This window comes from Otolemur garnettii, unplaced genomic scaffold (assembly GCF_000181295.1).
Source record: "Otolemur garnettii isolate 467f Iridium unplaced genomic scaffold, OtoGar3 scaffold00184, whole genome shotgun sequence".
In the NCBI taxonomy this organism is placed as follows: domain Eukaryota; kingdom Metazoa; phylum Chordata; class Mammalia; order Primates; family Galagidae; genus Otolemur; species Otolemur garnettii.
The window spans coordinates 2,499,421-2,518,865 of record NW_003852579.1 but is presented as its reverse complement, the minus strand read 5'-3'; the positions used below and the strand labels follow the sequence as shown (position 1 = coordinate 2,518,865).

Here is a 19,445-nt window from a genome sequence, read left to right as displayed (position 1 = left end):
CCCACCTATTTTTTGGTTACAGCTGTATATTGTTGTTTGGCAGGCCGGGCTGGATTCAAACCCATCAGCTCAGGTGTATGTGGCTGGCACCTTAGCCGCTTGAGCCACAGGTGCTGAGCCATGCCCAGCTATTTTTTGGTTGTATTTGTCATTGTTCTTTAGCGGGCCAGGGAGGCTTTGAACCCGCCAGCCCCGGTGTATGTGGCCAGTGCACTAACCACTGAGCTACAGGCACCGAGCCAAGAGCTCTGATCTTACCATCTGCAAAATAAAGATGGTCACAGGTTTCTTCTGGGGTTGTTGTAACAAAAGGACAAACACTTGGTCCCAGCTACTTGGGAGCTCAGAGAGATTCTCCAGTGTCCTTCAGTTCTCCCAGGTTCTGAGGGTACCTAGGGATAAGGGATAAGATACAGTGAACTCTGCCGGGGAAGAGAGGCACTTTAAGAGGGACTGTGGGCCCGGCACCATGGCTCATGCCTGTAGTCCTAGCAGCCTGAGAGGCCATGGTGGGGGGGCACAGGCTTTCATAAGGAAGTGGGCATAGGAGTCACCAAGGGGAGGGCCTGGACTGAAGTACAAGCAGATAGGTCTGGCAGACAGGACCTGGGAGGATAGAAGTGGCAGTTCTAAGAATGGTTTTCACAGAGCCAAGAGACCAGAAGAAGAATCTTCCTTCTTTCATTGTCCTACAGGTGGTTCTTAAAAGACAGGTGAGCAGTTAGCTGGTCAGTCCTAGCTGGCGACCTTTTTGATAGGAAGCCTGCAGGCTCAGAGACTTGCAACCCAAGGAGAGACCACTTTCTCGGACCCTCACTGCTTTCCTCTAACTTGCCCTCTGCTCTCTTTAGCTTTTCTGCAGTGATCAGACCTTCTCCAGATGCTCAAACTAAGATGCCCTCTCAGAAACTAAAAAAAAGGAAAGCCTGATGGGTTTCATTTCTGTCTTTTGTAGGTCCTTGTACAAGCCATCAAGGAGGCAAAGGAGCAGCACCCAGACATGTCAGTGACCAAGGTGGTCGTTCATCAGGAAACTGAGATTGCTGAGGACTGAGCTCAGGTAGGGGGATTGTACAGGAGGTGAGGATGCCACTGTCCCAGCCTGAGGGAGCGTATAGAAGTGCTCCCAGGGCTCATCTCCCCAAAGAGGTGTCCACACTGAGACCATAGGAAGTAAAGTCAGAGGAGAGGCTGATGAGGAAGATGCAAGAGACCATTAAGTATTTGGTTTCAACTATAGCAGCCAGGTCATTTGCCAGGTCCTCCTGCCCTTAGTGCTAGCAAGGGTTAGGTGAGAGGAGGGACCCCAAATGTGAAATCCCCACTCACCTCCTGAGTTTTCACACAGCCCTGGCTTCTCCAGTGCACTTGTCCCCACCCTTCTGTCTGCTGCTCTATTCTCTGCTGTCATTGGTGTCTCTCAGCCAGAACTTGGGAGGGCCAGTGGAGGAGAAAAACAAGGACAGGGCCACGCTGTCTGGAGATAGGTCTGGGGAGGAAAGGTGGGAACGGACGAAATTGTAGGGCCAGACTAGAGTAGAAAGCAGGGAAGCTGCTTTTTGGCAGCCAGGGATCCAGATAAATTCATGCCTATAAGTAGTTTACAAATGACTAGAAGAAGCCACCAATCACCAGATAGGACTGGCCCTAAAAATCATTCAGGTCCTGATTGTCACTTATGGCCACAAGAACTTGGCAGTGGAGGCTAGGCATGGTGGCTAATCCTAGCAATCTGGGAAGAGGAGGCAGGTGGATTGCTTGAACTCAAGAGTTTGAGACCATCCTGAGCAAGAGTGAGACCTTATCTCTACTAAAAATAGAGAAACTAGCTTGGCATTATAGAGGGCTCCTATAATCCCAGCTACTCAAGAGGCTGAGGCAAGAAGGTTGCTTGAGCCCAAGAGTTTGAGGTTGTTGTGAGCTCTGATGACACCACAGCACTCTACCCAGAGTAACAGAGTGAGACTCAGTCTTGAAACAAACAAACAAACAAAAAACTTGGCAATAGGACTGGGAATCTTTCTCTTTGGTGGGTTTTAAAATTTTGCTTTCTTTCCTCTAGGAATTATCTTACTCCCAACTCCCTGCCCTTCTCTCATCCAAAAGAAACCAGCGAAATGATAAAGAAGTTAACCTGCAATAGACTTCAGACTTTCAAGATTATTCTAAACCACCAGAAAATTAATTTCATTTTCTATTTGGAGTTTATACCAAGAGATTCTTCTAGATATCACTGATCCTTTTGAAGACCTTTTTCTATATTGTGGTATCAGAAATTCTTCAACTTTTCACTCTATGGATTGTTTTGAAAGAGTGGTTTTTTACAGGGTGGTTTGTGACCCCTTCCGCCTACCCTCTGCCATTTCCAACGCCAGTACTGACAGAGTCCATAAGATTCTTCAGGAAATCCTCTCAAGACTCTGTCAGCTGTGTTGGAGGCCAAAGCCAGCTCAATGGAACTTCTGTGCTCCTCCCCTAGTTTTACACCCTTTGGATGACAGCAGAAACTTTATGAACCATTTGTTTCTCAGAGCCAATGATGTAACTTTACCAGAATGTCAGATAGGGCGACTGCCCTGACCCACAGACCCCAGAAAAATGTCCCTGTCCCCCTCTGAGGGTGGTTTTGGTAAGGCCGAGACCTCTGCTAAGAATGTAATATCATTTTTCCTTCCTCCCTCCTGTTCTTTCTTTTTGGAGCTTCTTTGGGTCAAAGACATAGGTTGCTTTAGTTATATCTGATACTGTGAATGTTTCATATCCGTGGCCTTCACCTCTCCATCTGCCCTTTTACCTCATCAGAAGCAGCAGCTCTATCTACTAAGTGCTCCCCCCAGCTCCCATCTCAGGAGATCAAAACTCACGGGAAAGTAGGCACTGTTGGCCGAAAGCTCTAATGGAACATCTTTAGTGGTGATTTGGAGAAGGAAAGTTAATGAGGTTTTTAAAACAAGGTTTTCTAGTTCCGGAAGTGTGTACTTCACACAGGGGAGTGGTGGAGTTACCTCGATGGGATCCTAAGTATTTCCAGCTGATCGTCCCTGGGCTTTCTTTCATCCCGAATGATAAGAAATGTGGCTCTGTTGTGTTTTTTGACCTTTCTTCTTGCAGCTGGCACCTGCTGAGGACAGCCTTGTGGAACAAGGCAATTGGCATTTAGCAGCATCCTCCCCACAAGATACCACACAAGGGGCGTGAGCCCCAGCACCATTCCCCATTCGCCATCTGAAGTCCGTCAGGTTTTGTATAGGCTTGAATTTGTGGTGGGTTTTGGACTCAGTTTCTCTTCTTTTTTTTTCGTCTTTTTTTTTCCCTTTGGTTTGGTTTTGAAAATAAGGACTGATATCCCTGATTCCTCCTAAGGATTTGGGGCATTTTTATTCAATAGGGCTTCTCTGATCCAGCTTGTTTCCCACAAATAGATCTGCCTGGCGGCTTCTGAGAATCCTAATTCTAGGCTAGAAGTGAATTTCATGAGACAGACAGTGGGTCATGGACAGTGGTCCCTGGGGGCTCAAGTGCAGTGAACAAGAGAGAAATCTAAACCTCTATCCTGGCTGGACACGATGGCTCACTCCTGTAATTGCAGCACTCTGAGAGGCTGAGGCAGATGGATCGCCTGAGCTCAGGAGTTTGAGACCAGCCTGAGCAAGCGCAAGACCCCTGTCTCTACTAAAAATAGAAAACTAGTCTGGCATTGTGGTGGGTGCCTATAGTCCCAGCTACTTGGGAGGCTAAAGCAAGAGGATCTCTTCTTAGCTCAAGAGTTGGCGATTCCTGTGAGCTATGATACCACAGCACTCCACCTAAGACAACAGAGTGAGACTGTCTCAAAAAAATAAACAAAAAATCTCTGCTCCCAACAGTGGGAACCAGCGGCATGTGTCCAAAATCTCTACTAGATGACTTTTGTTTGGTTTAGACAAACTCAGCTGGTTTGAACTGATTTCAGGTGTGTGCATTTTTCTTTATACCCAGGTGAGAACTGTTACTGCCAATAGCCTGGAAGGGAGGAACACAGTGGGGACGTTGGGCAGACCTGGGGGAAAGGAGATTGTCTTATCTCAGGAACTAGAGCTCCTGGGATCCCAAAGCTGAAACCTGTGGAATGAAGCAGATGGGGGAAAGGGAGAAGGCACAGTTCAGCCATTTAAAAATTTAGCATACTGAATAATCTGTGTTATGCAGGTCAGGGTGGCAGCTTTCACAGCACAAGACCATGAAATGGGGGGCTAACCTTTCCCTCAGCTCTGTTACCAACTCACTTCTCTCTACTTCCTTTTCTGTAAATTGGACCAGAAGAACTCTAATTCCCTTCCAGCTCTGAGAAGCCATGATTTGGACAAGTCTAATACAACCGATGTCCTTCCAGGCCTCTTCTCCTTTCCTCTGTCTCTGGCAACAGATCTTGGGATTGGCGATTGTTAAGATTTTTTTTTTTCCTTTCTGCAGTTGTGTGTATGCGAAGAAAACAGACTCTGTCCAGATTGAAACGGTGAAGAGGGGGAGGAGAGTTACATTTCCAGGGTCAGAAGCTTGGCAACAATTTTCCTAAAGTGACTCAGACACACCACAGTAACAACTCTCACTGCAGTTTTATTTTCACTTCAGAAATAAAAATTTGTTCCAAGCCACGTGAGGTCTCTGGCACCCACCCACAAAGACAGACCTGTATTTATAAGCTGGGGGCTCAGGGAGCCTAACTGCAGGGACCTGTCAGGGCACCTGCACCCCCCAGGCCCATCACTGTGTGTTGGGGGGGCTGCTGAGCAGCTGGGGGGTGAGGAGACGACAGTCCACCTTAGAAATGGAGCCAGAGCTGTGTAACCAGCCCCCCTTGATGCTCATGGGAAATCTCTGCCCAGGATCTCAGCCCCAGGCTGGTTGTTTTTACAAATCTCTCTCAAATGTATTATTTTGGTGACAAAAATGAAGGAGCTTTGTAAATTTTTTTAAAAATTATGAATCACATTGAGTAGTTTACATTTCTTGACAAAACAGTAACTATGGCAGCAGAATCAAATTGGCAAAATCCTTAGATCAAATAGGCAATAGTTAGGTCTGCTGTTTTGGCCTTTTGTAGTAAGAAAAGTGGCTGTAGTGTTTAGATATGTGTTTGGTCTTGCTTCTTGTATTGCATTTTTCAATAAACTTTAAAAAAAAAAGGAAAAGACTGTGAGGATTGATCTACTTTTAAATTTCTCTTTTCCTACCAGCAACTTGGGAAAAATTAAACATGGGTGGGGGAGACCTACACTCAAGCTATTTTCTAAAGTAAGCTACCCACATTGGCCAAAATATAGCTTCAATATTGTATAAAGAGATTTCTGAAAACTGGCAAATGCTTTGTGCCAAATGGAGAGAAATTTAACAACATAGGCCACCATAAAGGAAGGGGAGAAAAGGGCTTCTCAGGCCTGTTTAGGGAGGAGCCAGACCTCAGTACGAAGGCAGTGGCAGTAGTGTATCCCAGCTGGGAGATGGCCCTCGTAGCTGAGGGAAGAGAGGGATTGAGGTGGTGAGAGTTAAAGGCTCATTCCCCATCCCGGATGGCAGTGGAGGGTCTCAACTCCACCCCATTGCCCATCTTCCCAAAGGCCCAAACTGCATCACCAGTGCCACCTTAGAGGGAACCGCCCCAACCTGTAACATCCCAGCCTACCACTTTGGGTTTGTCAAGACACCAGGTACATCTCCCAATCATCTTAACCTAGACCTCCAGCCCTCTCAGGGCTAAGGCCACATGTGGAAGCAGAAATTTTTGAGGCCAAGCCATGCTATGACTCTGCTATCCGCATTGAAACAATCCCTCTCCAGCTTACTAGACCCTAGTGTGGTTGGCATTTCTTTGCCCACATGCAGGTCAGGATGCCTCAGCAGCTGCTGTGGTCAGAGCATCCATCCCCGGCCTGGGATGTGGCTGAAGCATCTACTACACATTGGGACTCCCGGTCCTATTACCATGGTCCAATGCTGCAGCCTCATTGTAGGCCGTCCCTCAGCTCCTCAGACCCGGGCCAAGTTCCCTTCTCCCAATTTGGCATACCCCCCCAGACTGAGGCGGTCCAGCCGTGGCCAGCTTCGGTGAGCACAGTCCCGAGCTGCTGCGCCCCCAAGGAGGAGCTCCCCAAGGCCCAGATCCAGAGACTTGGAATGTTCAATGCAGGAACCAGAGGGCTGCACGGTGATGATCACGTGGCCAGTCTGGGTCTGCGGACCCCAAGGTGGGGGCAGCCCCTGGCCCTTCAGCTGGTAGCTGTTAATCAGAGCAGGTAACCCCAAGCGAGGATTAGCAGGCTCTGAACGCAGACTCCGCACTGATGGGACGGGTGAGGTACCCCGGCGTGGGGACAGGTCCCAAATTTCTGGCTCTGCGCAGCCTACGGCTCGGGGAGTCCTAGGGCCAGGGCTGGGAAGGAGCGCACAGTCCCAGCTGGGGCCGTCGGGGGGCCGGAGCGCCTGGGCCCGCAGCGCCCCCTGGCGGAGCCGTCGCGTCTCCAAGTCTCGGTTCTCATACAGCAGCGTGTTAGCGCAGATGAACACAAACAGGCCGACGCCCATGATCACCGGCCCGAGGAGCCGTAGCCGTTCATGCGGGCCATGAGCCCGGCCGGCGCCGCGCCCCTCGCGTCGCAGCTCACTCACGGGCGGTGAGCTGGCATTGGCCGCCCGGGGGCCCGGAGCCCCGGCTCGGTGCGGCCAGTAGCCGGCCACTGCGATGCCCATGCCCACCAATACCACGAGCGCCCCCAGCGCCGCGAACGCCCCCGACGGCGAGCGCAGCCGCAGCCTTGCCCGCACCCGCAGAGGCTCGGGCGGGGAGCGCGGGCGCCTGCGGCGGCCCAGGCGGCGGCCCAGGCGAGAGACACGGCCCTCGGGGCTCCTCCGCACCTCCCCGCAGTCTCCGGGGCTCCCAGCCGTCATCTCTCTGTCGTCTGGGCGCTCTGCGGAGAGAAGATGGTTGGCAGGGACTGGACCGACGGACGTAGGTTCGGGGTGCCAGGCTCGGGGCCCAAATCCGGGAGCGAAGCTCGGCCCGCCTCGCTCAGGCCGCTTGGAGATCCCTGGCGGCCACCCCCGGATTTTCCCGGGCTGCGAGGCGGGGAGCCTCCAACGCTCGGGTTTTCCGCAGCGGAGCTCCGAGCCAGGGACGCGCGACAGAAGCTGGAGTTGGCCGGGCCTGCGGGCGGAGAGGGAGGGGGGCGCGGGCTGCTCCCTGGCGCATCCCCGGCTGCGGGACTCCGGTCGCCTGCGCCCTCTTTGCTACCCCGCACCGGTACCGGGCCTCGGGAGGCGGCGGGGCCGCAGACAGCGGCGTCTCCAGGGTGAGTACCGCCGGGGCTCGACCCCACCCCCGCACGTGGCCGCACCGTAGTAAGGGAGGGAGGGAGCGTTCAAGACGCCCTAGTTCGCAGGGGTCGCTCGCGGCCCCACCTCCCCCCTACTGCGCTTTACATACCGCAGCGTGGGAAGGAAGCTTTTTCCTGCCTCTCCCCTCCTTCCAGACCTGGGTCAGCACTGAAGCTGCAGCAGGAGAGATTTGAGCTAGACTCCGGGAAGGCTGCTCTGACCAAGACCCGTCAGAGGAGGAGAGGAGGCAGTGCTGGACTCTGCCTAGGATTTCTTTCAACTCCGCGCAAAAGAAGCCCCTCCCTCCCCCAGCGGCCGGACTGGGGTCGGAGCAGGAGGCAGGGGGGCTGCCGGTGCTGGGAGCAGGGCCTCGCCAGACGGACTCCTTTCCCCGCTCTCCCGTCGGCCCGGGCAAGGCTGTTCCCAGGTTGCAGTGTTTCCGATTCAGGATCCTCCAGATGAATCATCCCCCTTTCCCGCCGCCTGGCCTCCTTTCCGGCCTCCTCCGCCCGAAGCCTTAGTAACCCTCGTCCCGGCCCGAGCAGCACTGCCCCTGTCCCTCAGGCCGCCCCGGGTTCCGGGCCGCACAGCTGAAGCCCCTCCTGCGGCCCGAGGCCTGGATTCCGGCCGGGACAGGAGTAGCCAGGCTGCGTGTGGTGCGGCCCCCAACAGAGGGAGGGCGTGGGAGGAACCCGGCCCCCACCTGAGCGGAGGGTTAGGACCTTGCCGTCCAGCGGTGCGTCCTTGTTCCCCCGTCTGGTTTCTAAACAGCTGCAACGCTAGAACCCTAGCCGAGGCCTCAGGGAGGAGGCCTTCCTACCCTACCCACGCCCCATCTGCATCCCCGAAGCTCAAAGCAGGACACCATCCGTGCTCCGCTCAGACAGAGGGCTGAAGGCCCAGGGCCTAGCATGGAACCGCAACGCCTACCGCGTCCAAAGCTAGGTTCTACAGATGGGAACTGCGGCCCAAAGAGGCTGAGGAGCCCGCCAGGGTCACATCGCTGGGGCCGGACATCAGGCTCCTGGACCCTAGCCCTAGGAACCGGGCACCTCTTGGCACAGCCTCAAGAGCGTCCTGGGAGGAGGTGAAGTCTGTTCTCTCCTTATCCCTGAATATGTCCCCAGCCCCAAACCACATAAGTGACTACCTGCCTTCAGCCAGCGCTGGCGCCCAGCCCCAACTCTGGGGGGTCACCTCTGGGCCCCAGCGCGTCCCTGCTGAGAGGGAGACAAAAATATACAGAGCAAAGAGAAAGGGACATGTTTAGGGACCCCTGAGACTCTGGAGGGCGTGACTCGACGCTGGGGACCCCAACCAGGAGGAAAATTGAAGGCACAGGTCCGGCGGTCCCAGGTAGCGGAACTGTTGCTCAGGGCTCAGTCCCCTGTTAACTCTGGGGTCCTCCCGCCACTGACCGCGCCCACACTCCAGGCAGGAGAAAGGAAGGATAGGGATCCCTCCCCCAGGGCCAAACAAAAAGTTAAGGAAAGTGGAGTGCAAACCCTTGGATCCCAACTCTGCTCACCTGGTTCGGCCGGTCCGGGTGTGAGTGCGCGCGCCGAGGCTCCGCGCGCTGCCCGGGTCTCCACGGAATCCCGGCTCCGGCCCCGGCCCCGCCCAGCGCCGCCCAGCCCCGCCCCCTGGGACCCCCCCGGGACTGTCTGAGCCGCGCAGGGTCCGGCCCCTCATCCGCAAAAAGGCGGCAACTCGGGCTGGAGGATCGCAGGTAAGCACTGTGTGCGCTCTTGGTGACTCGGATCCTCTGGGGACCAAGGAGGGATCCTGTGGCAGGAATTATCACCTCCACAGCTTGCAGACACCGCGAAGGGCGCCTCCTTCCTACGTGGAAAAGCTGAGACCCCAAGACCGAGAAACCCCGCTCAGCTCCGCAGCTTGAGCCTGCAGACTGAAGATCTGGAACCGCACACGCGCCCCCGCCTCGCCGAGCCTCTCATTCCAGGCTCCCGGGGAGCTTCCCAGAGGCCACGGCCTGAGTCCTTGCTCTGCCCCAACCGCACAGCGCTTCCTCGGTCTGCACCTCCCTGCCTTCATCTGTAAAATGGGTATAAAGCCGTCTGCCTCGCTGAGAGGCGAAAACCTGGCGTTGAGGACAGAATCCAGGAGCCTCACAAGCGGTCAAGGAATGACAGTCACCGGACCGGGCAGGGCGGCCCTCGGGCGGAGCGAGTCTAACTGGGCCTGGTGGGCCATCCCTGAGAAGGCGCCAGTCTCCAGCGGGGAGGCGGCGCTGGCCCCAAATAAAGAGGGTCCCACCTAACGCGGCGACCGGGCTTTGGTGCCCCGCCCGCCCCTGGAGCAAGAATGTGGAGTGAGCGAGCCCTGGGGGTCGGGCTGGCGGCCCAGTTTCCATGATGCGGGGGGCGGGCTCGGAGCCGGAGCGGGGACGGGCGGACTTCCAGGTCCGGCGCCCGGGCCCCTCGGGAAGAATTTCCGGCCTGGGATAGATTATAGACCGCCCCTCCCCCTGGCCTCGGGGACCCCCCGGCTCGCGGAGGACGGAGGGGGAGGGGCGGTAATGAGACCCGGCTGTGCGCGAGGTTGGGGAGGCGAACTCGAGGAAGCGGCGGGCCTGAGCCACCCCCCTACGCGGGGCGGAGCCGAGTCCTGGAGCCACATAACCCCCGAATCCGGCTCCCATCCTCTAGCTCCGCCGAGGGGACACCTCTCCCAACCCCCAGGAACCAGGCGTCCTCGGCAGGGACACAGGCCACCTCTGGGGACTGGGCCTTCTCCGGTGCACCAAGCGGGCCCACCCTATGCCTGACCCCTCTCGGCTCGTTGCTCTTCCTGAGTTCGCCTATTCCGTCCGAAGCCTGAACAGTGTCCCCGTCTTTGCTGTCACCGCCTGCTCCTCCTGCTCGCTCTGGGGGCCCCTCATTTTCCCAGCTTGGCTTTCCTCTGTCCTCCCCAGGGTTGGGGCTGCTTACACCTGGGCTCTCTGGGCCTCTTGGTCACTCCGTATTCTTGGTCTTTCCTCTCCTTCCCACCCCACTGTGCACCCAAGCCCTGGTCCCCTTAACTTCTTTCCTCTCCCACTCATCCAATCCATCAAGTCTTAGAGACTCTGCTCTTTTCCTCTCAAATTAACCACATTCTCCCTTCCCAGTGGCCACTGTCCTACCCAGGCCACTATTCCGGCCCAGATCATCATCTCTTCCCTGGAGCGGGCATGGTCTGGCTGCCGCCTGCCCTCCTAGCTGCCTGCACATAGGCAGCAAGCATCTTTCTACACTGAATCTGAACTTACCACTCTCTGCCTAAAACCATCCATGACTCCCCAGAGTTGTCCAAATAGAATGTAAAATCTCCTCTTGTCTCTACAAACTGGCCCCTGGTCCTGTCACCACTCCCTCAGGGCTTGCCAAGTTCCTTGCTTTCTGTCAGGAATACCCTCTTTCCTGTCATCCCCTTGCTGTCCCCTGCTTCCTGCTTATCATCCTTCAGGCCTCTGGACTTTCTCCCAGTCCCCAGATCAGATCAGCTCCTCCTCTGCCCTTCCACTCGACACCCTCAGGACACCATGAACTTCCCAGTGCACATGTGAACTGAGATCACTGGAAGTGGAGTCTTTTTCCTGTCTGTGTCCCCCCTGGAGGTAAAGGACAGGGCTGGGCCTATCTTGCTCAGTACTGAAGCCCTATGCCTGGCACTGTGTCTGCTCGCCGCTGGCCCTCCATGTTGGAGGAATTTGTACCAGGTTGATGTCTTCCCTCACCCTGGACCTCTTCGTATCCTCCACCCCTGGGGCCGTGGTCCAGACAACAAGGGAGAAAGGCCTCCCATCTGTTTCCCATCTGTCTAAGGGAGGAGTAACACTTAGTTCCCAGTGCTGTTTTTGAGGGTTAAGTAAGGGTACACTTATTCGGCGTATGGCATGAAGTGGGTGCCAGCCAACGGCCTTTCCCTCTTCTAACCATAGAGCTTCAGGTACAGAGGCCATGTATGGGGGTATAGAAGCCTTCCTGGGGTTGCTTGGGGTAGCAGGGGAGAGAAGGGTCCCTTTTCCCAGATAAAACCCTGTTTAATTCTCTTGACAGCTCTGGGAGGTCCATGTTGTGCCTGGTTCACACAAGTGTCTGGGAAGAGGCAAAGAGACCTGCCACAGATAAGCCAGACTGATCAGTGTTCCCCTCAGCAGAGTGACCTCCCTGGTCTGCTTGGTTTGTCCTGTGGATGTGCAGATGTGTAAGTAGCCAGTGGCCTGGATATTGGGACACTGACAGCCCCTGGGAGGCCTGGATCCCCCCCCAGTCAGCCCTGGTCTCTGTGTGACTTGGACTCCTTCACTTCTGAACTAAGAGGGGCCTGGACAAGATGTCCCCTGGGGACCTGGGTGATGACCATTTCTCCCCCAAGCTTCTCTGTGGAGGCGGAGAAACTGACACAGTGACCCTAAAGTCCCTGCCAGCTTAAGGCTCCATCTCCTCCGCAGAAGCTACCCTGGGGAAGGAGCAGCTGTCACCTCCTACATGTCACAGCCCTACCCTGGGCCACAGAACAGCAGTTGCCTACAAATTTATGTTATGTCACCTCTATTGGTCCTGTCTGGACCCCCTTGGATTTCCTGCCGAAGGCCCAGCCCTTGTTTCAGGGTGGCCTGGGAGAGCACTGAGAGAATCCAGCCCCTTGCTGGCATGGCCTCCAAACACAATGCCTTGCGGCTTCTCCCCAGGGTGGCCACGGCCTCCACAAAGACTTCAGAGCTGGTGTGATGCTACATCTCTGTACTCCCAGCTACTGAGGAGGCTGGGGCAAGAGGATGGCTTGAGCCCAGGAGTTCAAGGCTGTGGTGCACTCTGATGGTGCCTGTGCACAGACACTGCATTGCAGCCTGGGCAGCATAGCCTCAGGGCAGTCATTTCGATTCTCTGAGCCTATTTCCTCATCAGACTACAAGCCAGTTACCTATCTCAGAGTTTTTACTACCCAGAGCTCCCTGAGACTTGCCCAGAAGTGCCCAATAAACGTTAGCTGCCATTCTTGTATCATTTCTGTTTCTATTAAGTTAGCTCTATTGTTCCACCTCACCTCTGTGACCCTTTTCAAATTCTTGAATATTCTGCTGAGCATGATGGCTCATGCCTATAATCCTAGCACTCTGGGAGGCTTAGGCTGGTGGATTGCTTGAGCTCAGGAGTTCAAGACCAGCCTGAGCAAGAGAGACCCCCCCATCTCTACTAAAAACAAAAAGTAGCCAGGCATTATCGCAGGTGCCTATAGTTCCAGCTACTCAGGAGGCTGAGACAAGAGGATCACTTGACCCAAGAGTTTGAGGTTGCCGTGAGACAGGGCACTCTATCAAGGGCGACAAAGTGAGACTCTGTCTCAAAAATAAAAAAAAAAAAAATTTTTTTTTTTTTTTTGTTGAGACAGAGTCTCACTTTGTCACCCTCTTTAGAGTGCTGTGGCATCACAGCTCACAGCAACCTCAAACTCTTGGGCTTAAGTGATTCTCTTAGCTCAGCCTCCCAAGTACCTGGGACTACAGGTGCCCACCACAGCACCCGGCTATTTTTAGAGATGAGGTCCTGCTCTGGCTCAGTCTGGTCTTGAACCTATGCACTCAGGCAGTCCATCTGCTTCCATCTCCCGGAGTGCTAGGATTACAGGTGTGAACCACCACACGGGGCGCAAAAATCTTTAAATATTCCAGTTGGCTCAGCTGGAATCAGGCCTCTGTCTCTGATCTGATCAGCTGAGGACTAGCAAGAGGGGATAGGTCAGGAAGTCCAAAGGAGCAAGGGCTGGAAGCACAGATTTTCCCAGGAGCCAGGGAGGAATGACAGGTCCCTACAAATGACTGCAGGCTCTGAGAAAAAGGAGGGGCTGGAACTTGGGAGTTGAGTGATCTCCTGCCAAGGGCTGGAGCAGGGCTGCTGGCTGCAGTTGTGACTGTGGGCACATGTCTGTCCAGCAAGGGACTGAGGCTAGAGGGTTCCTGTGGAGATCTCTCCTTCCTCTGGGAGAGCCCATGGCTGACAGGTCACAGCAGGAACCATGGGGTAGGAAAAACCTCAGTTAAGAAAATTGCATATATTTTAGAATGTCTGCATATTTCCTTGCTTATCCACTGTAAACTAGGAAGCTCGCACTGTTGTGCAGAAAGGTGTGCTTAGAGGGGAGCAGGGCTGCAGGCAACCCACAGTGGCAACGTGTACAAGGTCTATGTTTGTTGTGAACCACTGTGATTAGAATAATTTGTCACGGCAGCACGACCCACTGAAAGCTGCTAATACACCTGGCAGTAGTGAGCACCTGTTAAATAATAGCTAATTGATTGATTGTTTTATTTCAATTGCAGAACAGTGGGCCTGGCTGAGGTCACCAGAGCAGAACTTAAGGATGGTGATGACTTGCCTAACCGAGATGGAAGCCTATTTCACCTTGTTTACAGCTGGAGCATTAGCTGTGCAGGGTGCTCTGCCATCCCTGAAGTGTGGCTGTCACTCGTCTTATCCTTGCCGCTGAAGATGCTCCTGGCTGTTGTCCCTCCCCTGAGTCTTCAGACCAACCAGAGGGAATGGGGATGGGAACCCTCCTTCTAATGAAACATCACCCAATGCACACATCCAGAATGCCCCTTGTCAGAAGTAGGTCACGTGGTCACACTAGCTAAGGAAGACTGGGAGACAGCTGGGAGTCTGCCACCGAGGTGTGGCCCCTCCATTCTATGACAAATGACGCTGCTAATGAGGCACTGAGCTCCTGGCACTGGGAAGGAAAGCAGAAGCTGGACTCCGTGGGAATCCTCCAGGTAGGGCCCAGTTCTAGGGGACAGCCTCCTGCTCAGGGCTTGGTACCCAGGCATATCTGCGTAGTCCGGAGGCCCTGGGATGCGGACAGAGACGACGGCCGGGCTCCTCCGAGGGGCCGGCACGCCCCCTGGCGGCAAGACTGCGCACCTGCCCCTGCCGCTGCGTTCAGGGCCAAGAGGCCAGATTCCCTCTCCGCCCACCTCCGGTATGGAGGCCCCATCCAGAACCCGGGGCCTCACGGACGCCTGTGGCAGAACGGATTACGGGGAGGGGGTCGAAGTGCACGAAAGAGGAGGACACAAAACATTGCAACTGCAGGGCACCAAGCCCCGTGAGGCGTTGGGGTTGGGTCGGATTTACCCGTCGCTGAGGTTTATCCCGCTGCTCAAACGAGGTCCCCTAAAATCCTCTTATGGCTCAGTGAGAGCATCACTACTCTCATCCCTGCCCTACGGCCTCGTCGCACCCTGAGACTCAGAGACACAGAATTACCCAGTAGGAACTGAGACTGCCTGAGTCTCAGCCCAAATTCTGGCCCCAGTAGTTGTCCCCGGTTCTGATGTACCCTCCCCACCCGCAAGGTTGCTTGGCTTGGTCCCTAGAGTGGGCATCCAGCCCAGGCCTGAAGAAATTTTTTTTTTTTTTTTTTGCGACGGAGCCTCAAGCCATCCCCCTGGGTAGAGTGCCGTGGCATCACGCTCACAGCAACCTCCAACTCCTGGGCTCAAGCGAGTCTCCTGCCTCAGCCTCCCAAGTAGCTGGTGCCACAGGCGCCCGCCACAACGCCCGGCTATTTTTTGGTTGCAGCTGTCATTGTTGTTTGGCGGGTCCGGGCTGGGGATTCGAACCTGCCACCTTAGGTGTATGTGGCTGGCGCCTTAGCCGCTTGAGCCACAGGCGCCGAGCCGGCCTGAAGAAATTTGCTTTATCAGACAGGCCACACGTTCTTTGAAATTTGTGGTGTAGTTAGAAAGATTAGTATTCAGAGTGCCCTTTATGTGACGGTTCAGTTACTGTCCTGTGGAAAGCCCACGGTGTGGTTTACTGTTCTGTAAGTAGTTCCTCACCGAGTTTAACTTGCTGTCTGACAGTTTCCTTTGCATCATTACTATTTAGCGTAATGATAAAAGAGTTTTATTGAGTATGTTTGAAGTATTATAAAAGGCAGGTTGCTTTTTATTCTATCCATGTTTTGGGATTTTGAGGAAGAAATTTTATTCTTTCATGTTAGGAGGGTCTGAAACTCTGCACCTTTGTACATAATATATTTTTGAGCAATAAAGCAGCAGGGGCTGAGAATGCACTGAAAAAAAATTGTGGTGACTATTTCAACATTGCAAATGGCACAGGAGCCCCCGGGAGCCCCTCACCTGCAAGCACCGTCTTCTGCTTCCAAGTTCACTCAGAGGCTGGGAGGCCAGAGCCAGTGGCCAGCTAGCTGCCTGGTTGGAGGTGCTCCTGGCTGCCCCTTCCCCACCCCCAATCTGCGAACCAAGCAGACAATGGGGTTGGAGATCCCTCTTTTAAAGGTGCAGCACCCAATGCACACACATCAGTGCAGCTTTGCTGCTCATTCTACAGACGAGGAAACCAAGGACATGGCAGGCGGCTGCAGTGGGGTCCCCAAGGCGTGCTTCCCTCCTCAATGGCCAGGCTCAGAGGAGGAAGCTGAGTACCACAGGATGCAGCCCCAGTGGAGAAGCTGGTGTGGGTGAGCCCTGAAGGGCAGGAAGGGCATTTGGGCAGGTGGGAGCTGCTGCCTGCTAACTGAGCATACCCTCTAAGCTGGCCCTGCAGGAAGCCATTGACCTTAGCTCCTGTAAGGTAAAGCAAGTGTTAAGCTATTTTCTGCATCTAGGCTCACAGATGACATGACTCCTCCCCCCAGGTCACACCGTCAAGGGCAGCATTTGGACTCCAGGCCAAATTTGCTTGACTCCATAGCCTTGTTCCATGCAGAGATGAGAAAGAAAGGTATGTTATCCCCATTTTCCAGATGAGGAAACAATGGCCCAGAGAGTTTAAGTAACTTGTCCAAGGTCACACAGCAAGAAAGTAGAGATAGTCGCACACTCATAGAAGTGTGTGACTATCTCTATTGCACTTCTTTATCTAGAAAATGTGATCAACACACCGTCCTTATGTGGGTGTCGTGAGGACTAAGTAACTTGATGTGTAAAACTCCCTCCACCATTCTTGGCACATAGTGGCACGTAGTAGGTGCACAGTCAAAATTCGATCATTCACCTGATCTCCTACAGATTTTTTTTTTTTTTTTGCAGTTTTTGGCCAGGGCTGGGTTTGAACCCACCACCTCTGGCATATGGGGCCAGTGCCCTACTCCTTGAGCCACAGGCACCACCCTCCTACAGATATTTTAAATAAGCCTCTAACCATATTACAATAAGAAGAAATAGCCAAAAGGATTTGAAGACAATGTTCTCAAATGGTTGAAGGTATTTTTTTTTTTGAGACAGAGTCTCACTTCATCGCCCCTGGTAGAGTGCTCTGGCTGCCAGAGCACTGCCTTGGCCACCTGCCTTGGCCTCCCAGAGTGCTGGGATTGTCAGGCTCAGTGAGCCACCCCTCCCAGCCAGGTTGAATGTCTTTGAAGATTTTCTTCACAGAGACACCAGCACCTCTGGCTGTTAAGCTAAGACTCTGCCTTTGGTGCTCACCTCTCTTCTGCGTTCAGCAAAAATTTTTGGTTTGGAAGAAACACCAATGATGCCCCAAGAGACTTTTTAAGTCTATTTGCTAATTCTCTTGCCCAGAGATTCTTGAGGAAAAAAGAATAGAAGATCATTGACAGAATCTACAGTCAAGTTGAATGGAAGCTAAATGGCAATTTTGTTTGGTCTACGCTGCAGTCGCTGATATGTGTGGTGAGGAGTAAATTCAGGAACGGGGGAAGGAATTGCTAAGCATCACCTGGATGGGAGCGGAATGGTGCCCTGACGGGATTCACGAGTGCCCTGATATCAGGCTTGGATGGCTTCCACCTTTCTTGCCGTTATAAATAACACCAATATAAACACCTTTGTATTTGGAGCTCTTTTCTTTGCATTGTCACCTCGGGAGAAATGCCCAGGAGTGGGAGGAGTAGCCAGCTCCTGCCTGTGATTTCCGCCGCAGTACCAGCAGTGTGGGAGCTCAAGTCCACAGTCGCAGCCTGGCTGCTCGGGTTTCATAATAGACACCAGATGTAACGCGATACTGTAGGGTTGTTCTAATTTGCATTTCTTTAGGAATATCCCCAGGTTCTTAATAGACTCTCTAAGAAACAGCAGACTTTCCTGGAAAGTGTGAATTAAGGACAAATATTCTACCAATTCAAAATGCTAGAAAAATGAATTTAGATTATAATGGAATCTCATTCAATCTCCATTTGCCTTTTGTGAGACTCCTTTATTGTCAATACACCTTGAGGAACACCCAAAAGTCTAGCTCTTTAAACTAGCGTGAAGCAAACGACCAGTGTGATCCCAGACAGCCAAATTCCTGGTACATCCCTTTCCAGATGCCACCTCTTCCCTCTGTCCAAAACTATATACTAGTCTAATTCTAATTCTACAGCTCGGGTTATTAACTAAACAGCTGCAGTTTAGTTTTGCCTGTTTTACAAGTTTTTTTGTTTATTTGTTTTTTGAGACAAAGTCTTAAGCTGTCAAGCTCGGTAGAGTGCGGTGGCATCACAGCTGACAGTAACCTCAAACTCTCAGGCTTAAAGCGATTCTCTTGCCTCAACCTCCCAAGTAGCTGGGACTACAGGTGCCCGCCACAACGCCCAGCTACTTTTTTGGTTGTAGTTGTCATTGTTGTTTGGCAGGCCCGGGCTGGATTCGAACCCCCCAGCTCTGGTGTATGTGGCTGGTGCCCTAGCCATTGAGCTACAGGCGCTGAGCCTGACAAGTGTTTTTTAATTTTATTTTTTGAGGCAGAGTCTCACTCTTGCCCCCGGCATCAGCCTTCTACAGCAACCTCAAACTCCTGGGTTTAAGGGATCCTCCTGCCTCAGCCTCCTGCCACCCCTGCCTGCCTGGCTAATGATATATATGTATGCATGAGTATATTTATTTATTTTTATTTTGTAGTGGAGACAGGGTGGGGAGGGTCTCACTCTTGCTCAGGCTGGTCTCAGAACTCCTCAGCTCAAGTGATCCTCCTACCTCTGCCACTCAGAGTGCTAGGTGTGAGTCACTGCACCTGACCTGTTTTAAAAGATTTTATCTGCGGAACTGAAGTTTGTACTCATGTGTGTCTCACTTCATGTTTATAACATGCATCCATACTGCGTCATGGACCTGTAATCTATTCATTTTCATTGCTACAGAGTGGCTTGGTGTATGTAAATACACCTTCATTCTACTTTTGAAGACTTTGGGTTGTTTTTAGTTTTGGCTTTCAGGGCTGCTGAGTAGTCCTTGTACGTGTTGCTTGGAGTGCGACGTGGCCTGTGCATTTCAATAGGTCTAAACCTTAGAGGGGCAAGTGCTGGGTTTGCTTCTCTTTGGCTTGTCTCATGGGTTTGTGGTGACATGAAACATACCGTATTTTGGGTCCTGGGGTTTCTGCCTTATATGATTTGTGTTTCTGCACCAGGTGTAAATTAATTTTATCTGGATTTTAGAATTAAAACGCTGTAAGGAGCTGAATCTTTGCAAAGACACATAACTTCCATGTTTGGTTCCTCTTTGAACCCTTAGGATGTGACACAGAATTCTGCAGACGTGTAGCTGACATTTGTCGATGTCTGCCCTTCTCCCAGCCTTCCACAGCTGCTGGGGGGTGTCCCTCGTTGTGTAGCTTCTTCGGGCAGGCAGTACCTTGACCCTTTTTCTGAAAGTGAGGGAACTAGATCAGGTCAGTTGGAATCTCCTGACTCAGGCCTGACCACCCACCTTCCTGACAATCGCCTTCACTCAACCTGCCCATTGAGGAGGTTCTTCCAGTTTCCACCAGAATAGAGGGTCCCACATGCTAGAATAAGAGGACCATTCTGTAGCCCAGGAATAGGTACCCTGCAGAACTTCTTCCTTTTTATTCAAAACCAGCTTCATTGAGGTACCACTTATGTCAGTAAAATTCACCCAGGTAGGCCTGGGCCAGGTGGCTCACGCCTGTAATCCTAGCACTCCAGGAGGCCAAAGCGGATGGATAGGTTGAGCTCACAAGTTTGAGAACAGCCTGAGAAAAAAAATAGCAAGACTGCATCTCAACTAAAATTAGAAAAACTGAGGCCAGAGGAGAGCTTGAGCCCAAGAGTTGGAGGTTGCTGTGAGCTATGATACCACGACACTCTGCCCAGGGTGACAG

General features: G+C 53.1%; 2 protein-coding genes across 12 annotated transcripts in view; one reads left to right on the top strand and one right to left on the bottom strand.

The window, feature by feature from the left end:
- The window catches only part of EPB41 (erythrocyte membrane protein band 4.1), a 226,289-nt gene extending 222,642 nt beyond the window's left edge, over positions 1 to 3,647 (top strand). For 4 of the 10 annotated variants that reach the window (XM_023507445.1, XM_023507448.1, XM_023507447.1 and 1 more), the window contains 2 exons: positions 956 to 1,060; positions 2,063 to 3,642. In XM_023507445.1, coding sequence (XP_023363213.1) covers positions 956 to 1,054 — 99 coding nt within the window. In that variant the 3' untranslated portion in view covers positions 1,055 to 1,060; positions 2,063 to 3,642. Of the gene's footprint in view, positions 1 to 955; positions 1,061 to 2,062 lie in introns of all 10 variants that reach the window. The other 6 variants (XM_023507452.1, XM_023507450.1, XM_023507449.1 and 3 more) reach the window with 4 other exon arrangements.
- Positions 3,648 to 5,662: 2,015 nt separating this feature from the next.
- Positions 5,663 to 8,944, bottom strand: TMEM200B (transmembrane protein 200B). 2 transcript variants are annotated; one of them, XM_023507469.1, is made up of 2 exons: positions 8,879 to 8,944; positions 5,663 to 6,944 (listed from the first exon to the last, which is right to left on the bottom strand). In XM_023507469.1, the coding sequence occupies exon 2, from the start codon at positions 6,922 to 6,924 to the stop codon at positions 6,007 to 6,009; it is 918 nt and encodes a 305-aa protein (XP_023363237.1). In that variant the 5' UTR covers positions 6,925 to 6,944; positions 8,879 to 8,944; the 3' UTR covers positions 5,663 to 6,006. The 2 variants fall into 2 exon arrangements, with proteins under 2 accessions (XP_023363237.1, XP_003800828.1); XM_003800780.3 differs by lacking the exon at positions 8,879 to 8,944 and adding an exon at positions 7,460 to 8,739.
- Between the last annotated feature and the right edge of the window lie 10,501 nt (positions 8,945 to 19,445).

What these genes read in the sequence shown, in the direction of transcription:
- TMEM200B (XM_023507469.1), bottom strand. Translation starts at nt 6,924, where the DNA reads ATGACGGCTGGGAGCCCCGGAGACTGCGGGGAGGTGCGGAGGAGCCCC.